Genomic DNA, 12,947 nt, shown 5'->3' with positions numbered 1-12,947 from the left:
CGTGTTGATTACTTTCGGACATTTGGATGTGTTGCACACGTTCATATTCCAAATCAAAGAAGAAGCAAATTAGATGACAAGAGTCACACATGTGTTCTCTTGGGCGTGAGTGATGAAGCAAAAGCTTACAAACTCTTTGATCCCATTTAAAGAAGGTAACTGTAAGCAGGGATGTGGTATTTGAAGAAGACAAAGGCTGGAGTTGGCACAAGGGTATAGCCGAGAGTACACCTCCTGCTCTTGATATGGAGGGCCAAGACGAAGAAGGGAGTGACAATGCTGATTCTACACCTCAACTTGTTGCAACTAGAGGTAGCAATAATAATTCAGAACCGCTTGAATCAGCTTCTGATTCTGAATCTACTGATCCTCCAGTTGAAGGAAGGGCAACAAGGACTCGGAAACAACCCTTGTGAATGACAGATTATGAAACCAATCTATTTGCAGAAGAGGAGAGCTTGCTAGCAATGTTGATGACCGATTCTGAAGATCCTCAAACCTTTGAGGAAGCTAGTACGAGTCAAAAATGGAAGGAGGCCATGGACACTAAGATGAAAGCAATTGAAAGAAACAACACGTGGGATCTAGTTGACCCACTTGAAGGCGTGGTACCCATAGGTGTGAAATGGGTTTTCAAAACAAAGCTCAATGAAAAAGGATATGCAGAAAAATATAAAGCCCGATTAGTGGCAAAAGGGTATGCTCAGAAATATGGAATCAACTACACAGAAGTCTTTGCTCCCGTTGCTAGACTTGATACATTGAGAGTGTTGTTAGCTGTGGCTGCTCAGAATGCATGGGAAGTGTTTCAGCTTGATGTGAAGCTTGATGTGAAGAGTGCTTTCTTGCATGGTGAAATTCAAGAAGAAATTTATGTTCACCAACCTGCTGGTTTTATCAAGAAAGGCAGAGAAGGACAAGTATACAAGCTGAGGAAGGCTCTATACGGGCTCAAGCAAGCCCTGCGAGCCTGGTATAGTAAAATTGAAGCATCCTTGCCAAAGAAAAGTTTGCACATTGCTCCAGTGAACACACCTTGTTCAAGAAACAGGTTAGAGGCAATATTTTAGTAGTTAGCTTGTATGTGGATGATCTAATCTTTACTGAAAATAGCAGAGCTATATGCGAAGAGTTTAAACACTCAATGCAGTTGGAGTTTGACATGACAGATCTGGGCAAAATGAGACATTTTCTGGGAATAGAAGTAATACAGAATGAAGCAGGCATTTTCATCTGCCAAAGGCGATATGCACGTGAGATCCTAGCACGTTTTAATATGTTGGACAGTAACTCAGTACGAAATCCCATGGTACCAGGAACCATTTTATCCAAGGATGATGCTGGAATTCCAGTAAATGTTACAAAGTTTAAACAAGTTGTTGGCAGTCTCATATACTTGACAGTCACACGATCAGATTTGATGTTTGGAGTCATTTTAATCAGTAGATACATGGCCAATACCAAGGAGTCCCACTGGGCAACAACAAAACGACTCTTCAAATATCTAAAAGGCACTATTGAACACGGTCTCTTCCATCAAAAGAGAAGAAATATGAGTTTCACAACCTATAGTGACAGCAACTATGCAGGGGATTCAGATGATAGAAGAAGCACTATTGGATCATTGTTCATGATTGGAACGGCAGCTATTTCCTAGGCTTCAAAAAAACAGCCTATGGTAAGCCTATCTACCACTGAGGCTGAGTATATTGTTGCATCATATTGTGCATGTCAATGTATTTGGCTCAAATGAATCCTAGAGCATATTGGAGTAGAAGGAAAAGAAACTACTGATATTTTCTGTGACAATAGTTCTACCATAAAACTGTCCAAGAATCTTGTTTTTCATGGCAGGAGTAAGCATATTACAGTAAGGTTTCACTTTCTTAGAGATTTAGTTAATGATCAAATTGTCACACTTAATACAAATAAGCAAGTGGCTGACATTATGACAAAAGCTTTGAAGCTTGACCAATTTGAAAAACTTAGATGTATGCTTGGAGTACTTGCAGTTAATGAAATAAGCTAAAGCTTAAGGGAGGGATTGTTAGTTATTTTAACGTGTCAATAAACAGTCCTATTTTATAGGACTGACTGGGTCTGGTTAGTTGCTTAGTTTACGCCTAGATTGCTGCCATGCAGGTTTGTGGTTTTTGTTTTTATTGTTATTCTGTTTTGAGAGTCAAGTCTGTAAGGCTTATAAAAGTCATTTTTGTATGATTGAATAAAGTGTGCAATCTCTTCACATATTCAATGTGTTATTCGTGCATATTCATTAAGCTTTAACAGCAATAAGTACGCGTAAAAAAAGTATTTAAATCACATGTAAGTTTATATATATACTAATAAAATAATAACTTTTAAATAATAAATAAATCATATTGAATTTTTATAATAAATATTTAATGCTTTCACTTATATATAACTAGTGTAAAAAACAGGGCCCTTATGATTTTCCATTATTATTTTATTTTTATAATACATTTATCAATTATGTTTTAAATTTTATATATGTGTAAAAAATTTATAAGATAAATACATGTTAGTATATATATATACTAACATGTATTTATATATATATATATAATAAACTATATGTCCAAATAAAATCATACTCTAAAATATAAGTACAAATAAAAAATATTTATGTATTTAAGTTTCATAAAAGCATATTGAGAATATTTTAATATTTTAATATTAATGAATAATATGTATCCGCATGGATGGTACCATCATATTCACCTCATGTTTATTAACAAATGGGTAGTGAAAATACATGTACAAATTTTGTTATCATTCCTAAATGTGCATACTATTTTTTACTAAATATAAAATAGTTTATTATATAGTTATTTTTATAATATTTTTAATTAAATGATAAAATATATTTTCTAAATTTTGTAATTAAATGGTTGAGTAAAAATAAAAATATTAACAATTATTATATATTAAATTGATAATTATATTACTTGATTGATTTTTTAATATATTAAAATAAGGATTTTTAAAAGTCATGGCAATCCAGAATTTAAATTTAAGATACATGTTTAATAAGAATAAATATTGATTATATATTCCTATTAAATTTTCTATGGATAAATTTTTTTAAAATGTAAATAAAACTAAAAATAGAAGAGAGGAAAAAATCACATGTAGAATAAATATAATAAAAAAAAGTTCTATTCGATTAAATTAAGTTTAAATTATTAAAGTGATAGTTAATATAATCTGTTATAATAAATTTTGAAGGTAAAAAAAGTATAATATATTTAAAATTAAATATATTCAATACATCAATTAGTTGTCATTCAAATGCCAATTTATTAATATTTTTTTCATATATATCAATATATTTTTTCAGATAACGTAATTATCAATTCTTCTAAATATTATAATGTGCTAACAATTTTTTTTTATATATTTTCATATAACTTATAATATCAATCTGGTACTTAATTTTCACATCTTTTCTCATTTTTAAGTTCAAATCATCATTTTAGAGAAATTACAAAAATATACAACAACTTCTTTTTACTTTAATTTAGCTCAATTTCACTTTCCAAAAGCCCCCAAAATCACTTTCATTTTTTGCCATATTTTACGCAATTAACTCAAGACATAACCACACCATTTCCTCAACAAAAAAGGCCTAAAAAACATGATAAAATTCACTAATTAAGTCTTGTAATAGTAAAAATAAAAACAATCAAATTCCATCTAACAAAACATCTCAAATCAACTTCAAAATTTCAAATTCTTTCACAAACACATAGGCAGTTTGATCAGGGACCATTTCCAACGTCATTTGGCATCAACAAACACTTCCAATGATTAATTTTGTTCAATTAAAATATATAGGATAACAACTCTTCCATTTACCAAATTTTAATCTTCAATTAACAACATTCAATTCATTTCAATTAAAAGACAATTAACAACCAAATTATTCCTGATCAAAGGACACTTAAACATACACATTTAATGACATGATAATATATTTTAAAGGGTATTAAGGGTGATAACACAATAAATCCCGCAAAAACATGTCAAAACCAATTATTTTTAATCAAAACACAAAAAAAAAATTACTCAAGGTTAGGGTTTCGAACCCCCAATCTTTCCAACACAAAGGATATCATTTTTAAGCTTTAAAATTATGAAATACTCACTGTTTTACACATTGGCAGGACTCAACTTTTCAAAGCAACAAGAAAATCACATTTCTAACTTCGAAATTTTAAGAACACATGCTCAACACGAAATATTTAGTGAAAAGCTTCTCTACAAACAAAAAAACCTTAAAAGAATTAGGAGATCTCCTCCTATACGTTAGAGTCTTGAGAAAAACAAAATATAGAAGATAAAGAAGCTAGCTTTTGTGTTGATGAACTTCCCTATTGCAAGAAATGAAAAAGGAATGCTTGAAAGATGGAAAGTGGAGATGCCAAGAGAGAGTTTGAGAGCTCCTTCTCTCTCTCTCTCTCTCTTAAAAATTGGCAACCAAGTTAAAGGAAATCCTCTCCTTTTGTTTCATGTTGCCCTAATTTGAGTAGGACCTTTGGGCCCACTAGGGCCAATTAAAGTGGATCCAATCCATTTCTATTTTTCTTATGCTTTAGGTAATCCCTTAATTTAGGCATTAATTTTGGTTATTTTTATTTTCTAACACCTTGTGATTTTTATTTTAATTTTCTTCTCACAAGACTTATAAGACTTGTCTTTTAAAATTTAATGGATTTGTTAAATATTTTTATATTTGGATTGAACCGAGTCAACATAGTCTAATTGTAAGACAATTACCATAAGATTAAGGATCACAATTAAATTTCAATTAATTGCTACTAAGAAAGTTAATTTCTATTTAATTTTTAAACCACTAAAATTGGCCGTGTTACAAATGTCGCCTGAAGGTAATATATATATATATATATATATATATATATATATATATATATATATATATATATATATATATATATATATATATTTTTGTAGACTAAAAGTGGTAGATGGGAGGAACCCTAATACTATTAGGTGAAGCACCAATGGCATCTTGAGTCTCCCAATAAAGGTTCATGTAGAGGATTATTGCACAAGTCAACTTACAAGCATTCCCACCCACTTCTAACTACTTAACTAGCTTCTTGATGTTAGGAGATCTCCTTAGAAAAGGTTGCCCACAAGAAGGGGGAAAATGTCAAGGGGATTTGAACCCACAATAGGAAAGACAATATTTCCTACTAAATTCTTAACCATTTGTGTCAACAGACATTAGCAATTAATAAACATTAAATTTACCAATTACTAAGATAAAATGATTTTGTTTCCTAAAGTATTTGTATAAATTTAAAATAATTGGAGTGTATTGTGAATTATATCAATAATTAATGTTTTTAAATAAATAAAAATATTATTAAGAACAATTGATATTTTCTTTCATTTTTTAAAATAACAAATATTTTACAACAAATCAAAACTCTCAAAATAATAACTACCAAGCACATGGATTATCTTACTTGAGGAAGTTGTTCCATCTTAACTAGTGGTTCCGGATTTGAGTCTTGGATATGCAAACTTGGGGGAAAGGCTTATTGCTCATAATTGTCCTACCTAACTCAAACATAATTGTCTCCTCAAAAAATACTTGTTATTTGAACTAAAAACTATCAAATAATAAATGAATTAAAAATAAAAAAAATAATTGATATTTATATTTTCTAGAAATAAGAATAATTATAAATGTCATTATTAATGAACTACTTTTGAATAACATTCAAATTGTATTGATTATATACATTGACGAGTCATTTCTCCTATTTTTCATATAAATATTTCTCTCTTTTTTTTTAACCCCAACAACTATCCACTATGCATCTATTTAGAAATTCAACTCAACGATTTCATCCATGGTTAAATAGTAATCATGGTTAGTAAAACGACTCCAAATCCAAATTTCTCATATAAAAAGATTTTATTTTGTCTTAATCTTTTGATTTATCTGAGAAAATATATTTTGAATACTTTGAGATTTGTTCTAAAAATAAATAAAGTTTGATAAAAAATTATTTCTACAAAAAAATCAAACTAAGATATTATTCAAATGATTCAATCTCAATTTCAATATATTAATCACTTATGTCTAATTATTTAATTTTGCCTAAAAAAAGGCGGTGTTACACGATTTCTCCCTTCTTTAAAAAACTTTTTTATTTTCAAAATTAAACTCCTCAAATTCCCCTCCACTCTCTCTTCTAGAATGATATTAATAGAATGATATTAAAAAGAAAAGAAAAGAGGTTTAGGAAAACAAAAACACAATACCATTGGGGTTTGGAAAATTAAGAGCCAAGTTGGTGCCAAACCAAAAGTTAAATGAGGTCACATTAGGTTGGTTGTGGAAGCATTTCTCTCAAGTTTCTCTTTATTGATACTGGTATGCCTCCCTTTCTTTCTCTTTTTCACTTCCATTGAAAAATCTTTTTTATTTTTTTATTTTTTACTTCCAATGAAAATCTAGAATGGTATCATTTGACAATTATCTTTTTAATTTCTGAAAACCCCTTTTTTTATTTAATTTTCTCAAGGCATTTTCTTTTTCAGATTTTCAAAAACCTCAGATTTTGAAGAAGAGGGTCTGCATCGGTTCAAAACTTGAACTTTGGACCCTCCTTCATTCTCCAAAAAACACCATCGGCAATTTTTAGTTTTTTAGTCGCAGAAACAAAGCGCGGCGGGACTCTGAAATCTCTCCCTCTCTCTCTTACAAGCTTGATGTAGAAAGAGAAAAATATAGTTTTCTTTCTCCAAAAGCCACGAACCATGATTCTCAATCGGTACCCTTTTTCAGTTCTCAACCTTGAATGCTTGCATACCTAGTTTTCGTTCTTCTGTTTCCGTATTTATTCGTTTTTTTAGTGGCGTTGGGAGAATAAAAATGGAACCTTTACATGGTGCTTTATTTATTTTTTTCTTTTTTTGGATTTGATTTTGATATACATGGTCAGGTGGTGTGGTTTCTTGATGGAGTTGTCTTTGATTTTGCTAAAACCCCTTAAAAGAGTTTGTAGTTGAAGCTGATAGTGCGAAGTTTTTTGTTGGTTTATTTTTTAGGGGTGCATGCTGTTTTGATCAATTCCTTGGTGGATTGTTTATGAGAGAGATCCGTGTCTAGAAAATGATGAGTAATGGTGATCCATTGGATTTGTATAAGCTTTTCATGGTGGTGAAGGAGAAGGGTGGTTATGATGCTGTTTGTAAGAACAAGTTGTGGGATTTGGTGGGGGAAGAATATGGGTTGGGTGTGAAGGTTGGTTCCTCTGCTGAACTTGTTTATAGTAAACATTTGAGTTCTCTAGAGGCATGCTTAAAGAATGCTACTGATGGTAAGTTCCCTGAGTGTGGTTTAATAGATGATAGAGTTAAGTTTCACAAGCATTTGATGGAGGCGCAAGCTGAATCCTTGTTGGATGACTCTGGTGAGGAAGAGGCGGGGGATGAACTCGAGAGGATAGTGTGTGACTGTAAGGATGGGAGGAAGTTGTGTGGTAGTAATAGAGTGAAGTATGTGAAACCGGAGTCAAATGTGGCTGAACTCGAGAGGGTATATGAGTATTTAGATGAAACGAAGTCGTGTGTTAGTGATAGTGTGAAGGGCAAGAAATCAGATTCTAATGGGGATGAATTTGATAATGTATGTGACTTTCTAGATGGGAGGGAGTTGTGTGATACTAATAGGGTGAAGGGTGTGAGTCCAGAGTCTAATGGGGACAAGAAAGTTCAGAGCAAAGGACTTGTTGATTTGGATATGCTGGACAATGGGACGGATGAGCATATTATCAGAAACTTGTGCAGTCTTAATACTGAGAGGAATATACTGGAAGAGTTTGATGGGGGGAAAATATTAACTGTGGATGCATCTGATGCAGAGAGCAACATGCCTAGATTGTCGGATGGAAGCAAGTGCTGTGATAATGATGATGATGATGATAGTGATGAAGTCTTGATATTGGATCCATCTGGTGTTGACAAAGAGATATTTGGTCGTAAGAGGAAGAGAGAGTCTAAGTCAGAAATGCTAAGTTGGATTACTAGCATTGCTAAAAATCCTTGTGATTCCACAGTCGGTTCGATTCCTGAAAAGTCTAAGTGGAAGTTTTACAGTAGTCAGGAGATCTGGAAGCAGGTTTTGTTGTTTCGAGAAGCTGTCTTTCTGAAGAAAGATTTTGAGACAACCAGTGAACAGCTTAATTGGCAGGTAATATGAAAACATCATGTGCTCTTTGTTTGCCATGCCGGTCATTAATGAAATATGAACTATAGTATAGGGTTCTATGTCATTGTTTTGTGCTGAGATCATACATCATGGAAAAAATCCTTATAAATCTTGGATAAATTTATTTCTCGAATTATGTAATTGAATATATGTCATCATGTGATATTTTTTATGTTTGGTAACTATTATCATATTTTCTTGTCTAGGCCCTTTCATGATTTATATGTGGAAATCATGGACGGCACGTTTATACATTTTTTCCCTATGATTAACTAATGTATTGGTATTTGTTCATAACTACTGGTTACTATCTTCTTACCTGTTTTCTTGGTTTTTGGATGCACCTATTGATATTGTTGTATTATATTTAATATTCATATTGCAAATCTTTTATTGATTTTTATTTTTTTCCTGTTGAATATTTTTCTCTCTCTGAGTTCTTAGAGAGCTCTTTTATGGGGTCTCCAATTATGGTTGCTTATTACTTAAATCTTGCCCTGTTGTCCTCCATAATTTAATTCTTGAATAATTAATTTTTTCTTAAGTTTTTAGAGAGCTCCTTTATAGGGTCTTTAATTATGATGTACTCATTACTTAAATCTCGCTGCAGAACTTCATAATTTAACTCTTGAATAGTAATTTTTTAATCTTTTTCAATGTGATGCTGCAATTCTATTAATGTTAATCCATGTTTCTTTTTGGAGACCATTTATATAATTGATATTGATATATAATATGAATCATACCAACAAGGTCCAGTACAATTAGTAGATAGACGGGTTCCTTAGGTATGTTGTTAGGGGTTAGGTTCCTGGCTATATGTATGGAGAAGATTTTGTTGGGAGATGCAAAACCCATTTTAGTTATCTTTACGCCTTGAAAGGAATTAGTTTCCAACTATTGGTTGGGGAATATCCTTGGTGAAAACCAAACAAATAAAAAAAAATATGAACTGTAGTAGTCAATAGCACACTATGAGATTCAAATAGTGGAGTGGTTTTCAGTAGCGGACGTAGTGGCCGCAATAGTGGCTTTTTGTGCACTATAGCGGCACTGCCATGGTATAGGCTTCAAAAACCCAATTTTAACCCCGGAACATCACTGCTTGTTTTTTTTTTTGGAGTAAAATATTCCATAAAAGTTACCTCTGTTTTGATCTGTATTGTTTCACACATTATCAAAAGACACCGAGGAAATTTGTTTTCAGCATTCAGAAAATTCAAATTAACATATAACAAAATATTAAAAATTAATTCATCTCTATTTTCTTTTGTGAGGCTCTTTATTATAGAAAAGAAAAATGTTAGCAACACATTCTCTAACACACTTTTTATTATTGTTTGAAATTTATCAAAAATTACAAAATTTTGTAGGTTTCACTTTTTTAATGAGCCTCACTCATGATTTTGTAGTTTAACTAGTTTTTAATTTTTTTTTAACTACTAATCGTGTGTTAGAGAGAAGGGTTCATTATGTTTCATAAAATATAGCTAGTTTTATATTCTATTTTTTTAACTTGCTATGTTTTATAAAATATAGCAAGTTATTTTGAGGTGAATATACCTTTTATGAAAGATATAATTCAACTTGTTTTTTATTTTCCTTTTAAAAGAGTGCTTACATTGTAAAATGATCCATCTATAGCAGTCACTGGTAGACAGCGGTGTGGAGTGGCCACCCCCTAAAAACACTGTAGTGGGAGTGGGTTGATCGCTATTCTGAATATATCTATATATTCTAGATTTTTATATATAAAATATCTATTATATAACTATATAATATATATTTGTTTAATAGTATTTTATACATTTGCTTCTATTATATAATATATACTTACATATTAATATTTTTTTCTATATTTTTTAAATATTATAGAGTAATTTATATTTTTGTAACAGTATTTTTTTATTAAAATAAAACTAATGTACCTCAGTGCCAAAGGCTCCTCGCAAGGAGAAGGTATGGGAAGGGTTATTGTATGTAGCCTTACCCATGCATATGCAATGGGAATAATATATGGTTAATTATAAAAAAAAACCTCCCCTGCAAAAATAGTATTTATATATGATTAATATTGTTTGGGTTGGAGAGTGGCCTATTTAAGGTGGTGGTCCAATGCCCACTCTAAAGTTTGACCCAAAAAGCAATACCTATTTTGGCCCAAAAAGCAAAAGAAAGTTTAAAACCCTAGTCCTTTTCTCTTTCTCCCATTAGGCACCACCTATCCACCATTTTCTTTTTGTTTTGCCTAATCTCTTTCTCTTCGCCGGAGTGGTCGTCGGTAGTTTTGTCAGAAAACACTTTCGCTGGAGAGAAAGGTGGGTCATGGACAAGAAATTACTCCAGGAGTGGGATAGTGGCACACCACTGCTCAGGTGTGTTCCCACTCCACTACAGGGTGCAATTAACTACTATTAAATGATCTTAATATTTATTTATTTATTTTTTGTGAGGTTCATTATAATTGGAAGGAAACGGATCTGCAAGAGTATACAAATATTGATTATCAATTTAAATCTTTTGTTATGCTGCTTATGCTTAGTTTCATTTAAGCGTCTCTCTCTTTAGTGTGTGTGTGCGCGTGTGTTTGTCCTATATTTTTTAGCCTGTTCAGTTTGGTGTTTGCTCGTGTCAGCGTGGATCCAGTTGAAGCAAAAAATACTTGCTTCTGTGTCATTTAAGGTTATTGACTTGAAATAGTTGGAGAACGTGGATCGTAAAATCAAATCCAAACATGCTATTTGTACATTAAATGTGTCAAGAATGTCTATGTTTGTGTCATGTCTAGTGTCCATGTTTCTATTGAAAATTGAAAACACCCTTGTGTCAAATTAAAGACAAAATCTTATGCCATTTTGTAGGGACAGAAAATGCATCCTTCTATGTATGATGATCGTGTTGGGGCAATGTACAATCTTAGACAGAGGTTGAAATGTGACAAGAGAGTTTTATTGGGAAAAACTACATCTGGAGGAGTCTCCTTAGCTTCATCTGGAGGAACACATGTGGATTTGGAGAGGACCCCAAGTTCTCATGCTGAAGATCGTGCTGAGAAATTGTTACCTGACTCCGGTACTGCTCACTCAAGCCTTGATAGATGTGCCAGAGTGCACATCCCTTTGGGGCCAAACCATCAAGCTGAAGTGCCAGAATGGACTGTCATAACTTATGAGGTTGATTCAAAGTGGTTGGGGACCCAAATATGGCCTCCAAAAACTGTAAATTCCAAATGTCGTCTTTTTGAAAGGGACCCCATTGGAGAGGGAAGACAAAATTCATGTGGCTGCCAAGTACAAGGTTCTGTTGAGTGTGTCCGGTTCCACATTGCTAAGAGAAGGGCTAAAGTTAAGTTGGAATTGGGTGAGGCGTTTCACCAATGGAATTTACATAAGGTAGGTGAAGAAGTTGGGGGTTCATGGACAGAGCAAGAAGAGAAGAAGTTCAAAGATGTGGTGAAATCAAACCCTGCTTCACTTGATAAATGTTTTTGGGATCATCTTTTCAAAACATTTCCTAAGAAGAGCAGAGAAGATTTAGTCAGCTACTATTTCAATGTCTTTCTTTTGCAGCGCAGAGCATATCAGAATAGGCATACTCCTGATAACATTGACAGTGATGATGATGAATCAGAATTCACACCATTGAGGAAAGTTTTTGGACATCAAACACCAAAACCTCGCAGCTTCACCTTGTTATCCCCCAAAAAAGCCACATTCAAAAGGGAAAATAACAAGTGAACCTCAGTCATATCCTGAGCTTCATTGAGAATGTGAATCAACAATTTTGTGCGTCTTCACTGCACCAACTTTCAGTATCAATGGGTCTTTGTCTCCTAGCTTAGAATTTTAAATCACCCTTGATTTTGGGGAGTAAAAAAATGTAACTTTAAAGTTTGGTTTGGTGTTGGGTTAATTTAGGAGAGATGAATGATGTTTTTCAGAAGCTGACAACCATGAAGATCCGACTGCTAAGAAGTTGGGGGTTGCTTTTAGTTTACATGCTTCCAATTTTGAGACATCCCTTCTGTCTGTTGGCAGTGATATGTTGCAGCTACAGGTACTGTTGCACATTTTATTTTCACCAGGTTTTGACAAGGGTTACTTAAAGTTAAAAGAACAGCATATGGAATATATAGAGCAACATTTTGTTATAGAGTTTCATGAACAAATGCAGTGAAGTGTTATTTAAATTTCAACCTTTTTTCTGATGCGAATTTCTATTTGAATGTTTCTTGCAATGCTATGTAGATATTGTTTTTAGATCAGGTATTTGCAAGCTTGTCTATTACTTTTCTTATGGACAAAATTTAGATAGAGTTTCTAATGTGTTTTTGATGTTATTCTCTAATTAAAATTGGAGTTTTACTTTAGTAATCTAGGTAATAAAGGTTTGATTTAAAGTTTAGGTTACTTAATTTTAATTGGAAAATAACAATAAAAACACTTAAGGAATTGTATCTAAGGTTTGTCCTTTTTCTATGCCAAGTATTCTGTGTTGTATCCATGCTTTGGTAAGTATATTATATATACACAGTTAACCAAGACCCTGTTGACCCTTATGTATATAAAGCAGGGAAAACACAGCCATTTGTATTTGGTTCGTGTATTGTCTTTCCATGAATATTTTTTGTAGTGAATATTCACGTGCCGCTCATCTCTTTTTAGAGATAGAAAAA

The 12,947-nt window shown here is 32.4% G+C and overlaps 1 protein-coding gene across 3 annotated transcripts; it reads left to right on the top strand.

Moving 5' to 3' along the window:
* Positions 1-6,299: 6,299 nt before the first annotated feature.
* On the top strand, positions 6,300-12,422 carry LOC102667655 (AT-rich interactive domain-containing protein 1). 3 transcript variants are annotated; one of them, XM_006602748.3, is made up of 3 exons: positions 6,300-6,433; positions 7,111-8,254; positions 11,134-12,422. In XM_006602748.3, exons 2-3 carry the CDS (start codon positions 7,175-7,177, stop codon positions 12,007-12,009), a joined length of 1,956 nt encoding a protein of 651 aa, XP_006602811.1. In that variant the 5' UTR covers positions 6,300-6,433; positions 7,111-7,174; the 3' UTR covers positions 12,010-12,422. The 3 variants fall into 3 exon arrangements, with proteins under 3 accessions (XP_006602811.1, XP_025982496.1, XP_006602810.1); XM_026126711.2 differs by lacking the exon at positions 6,300-6,433 and adding an exon at positions 6,531-6,833 and having other exon boundaries at positions 7,005-8,254; XM_006602747.4 differs by lacking the exon at positions 6,300-6,433 and adding an exon at positions 6,532-6,833.
* The last annotated feature ends 525 nt before the right edge of the window (positions 12,423-12,947 follow it).

This window comes from Glycine max, chromosome 18, assembly GCF_000004515.6.
Source record: "Glycine max cultivar Williams 82 chromosome 18, Glycine_max_v4.0, whole genome shotgun sequence".
Lineage (NCBI taxonomy): Eukaryota > Viridiplantae > Streptophyta > Magnoliopsida > Fabales > Fabaceae > Glycine > Glycine max.
Note: the sequence above shows the minus strand (reverse complement) of the source record. Positions and strands in the feature narration are given on the sequence as shown.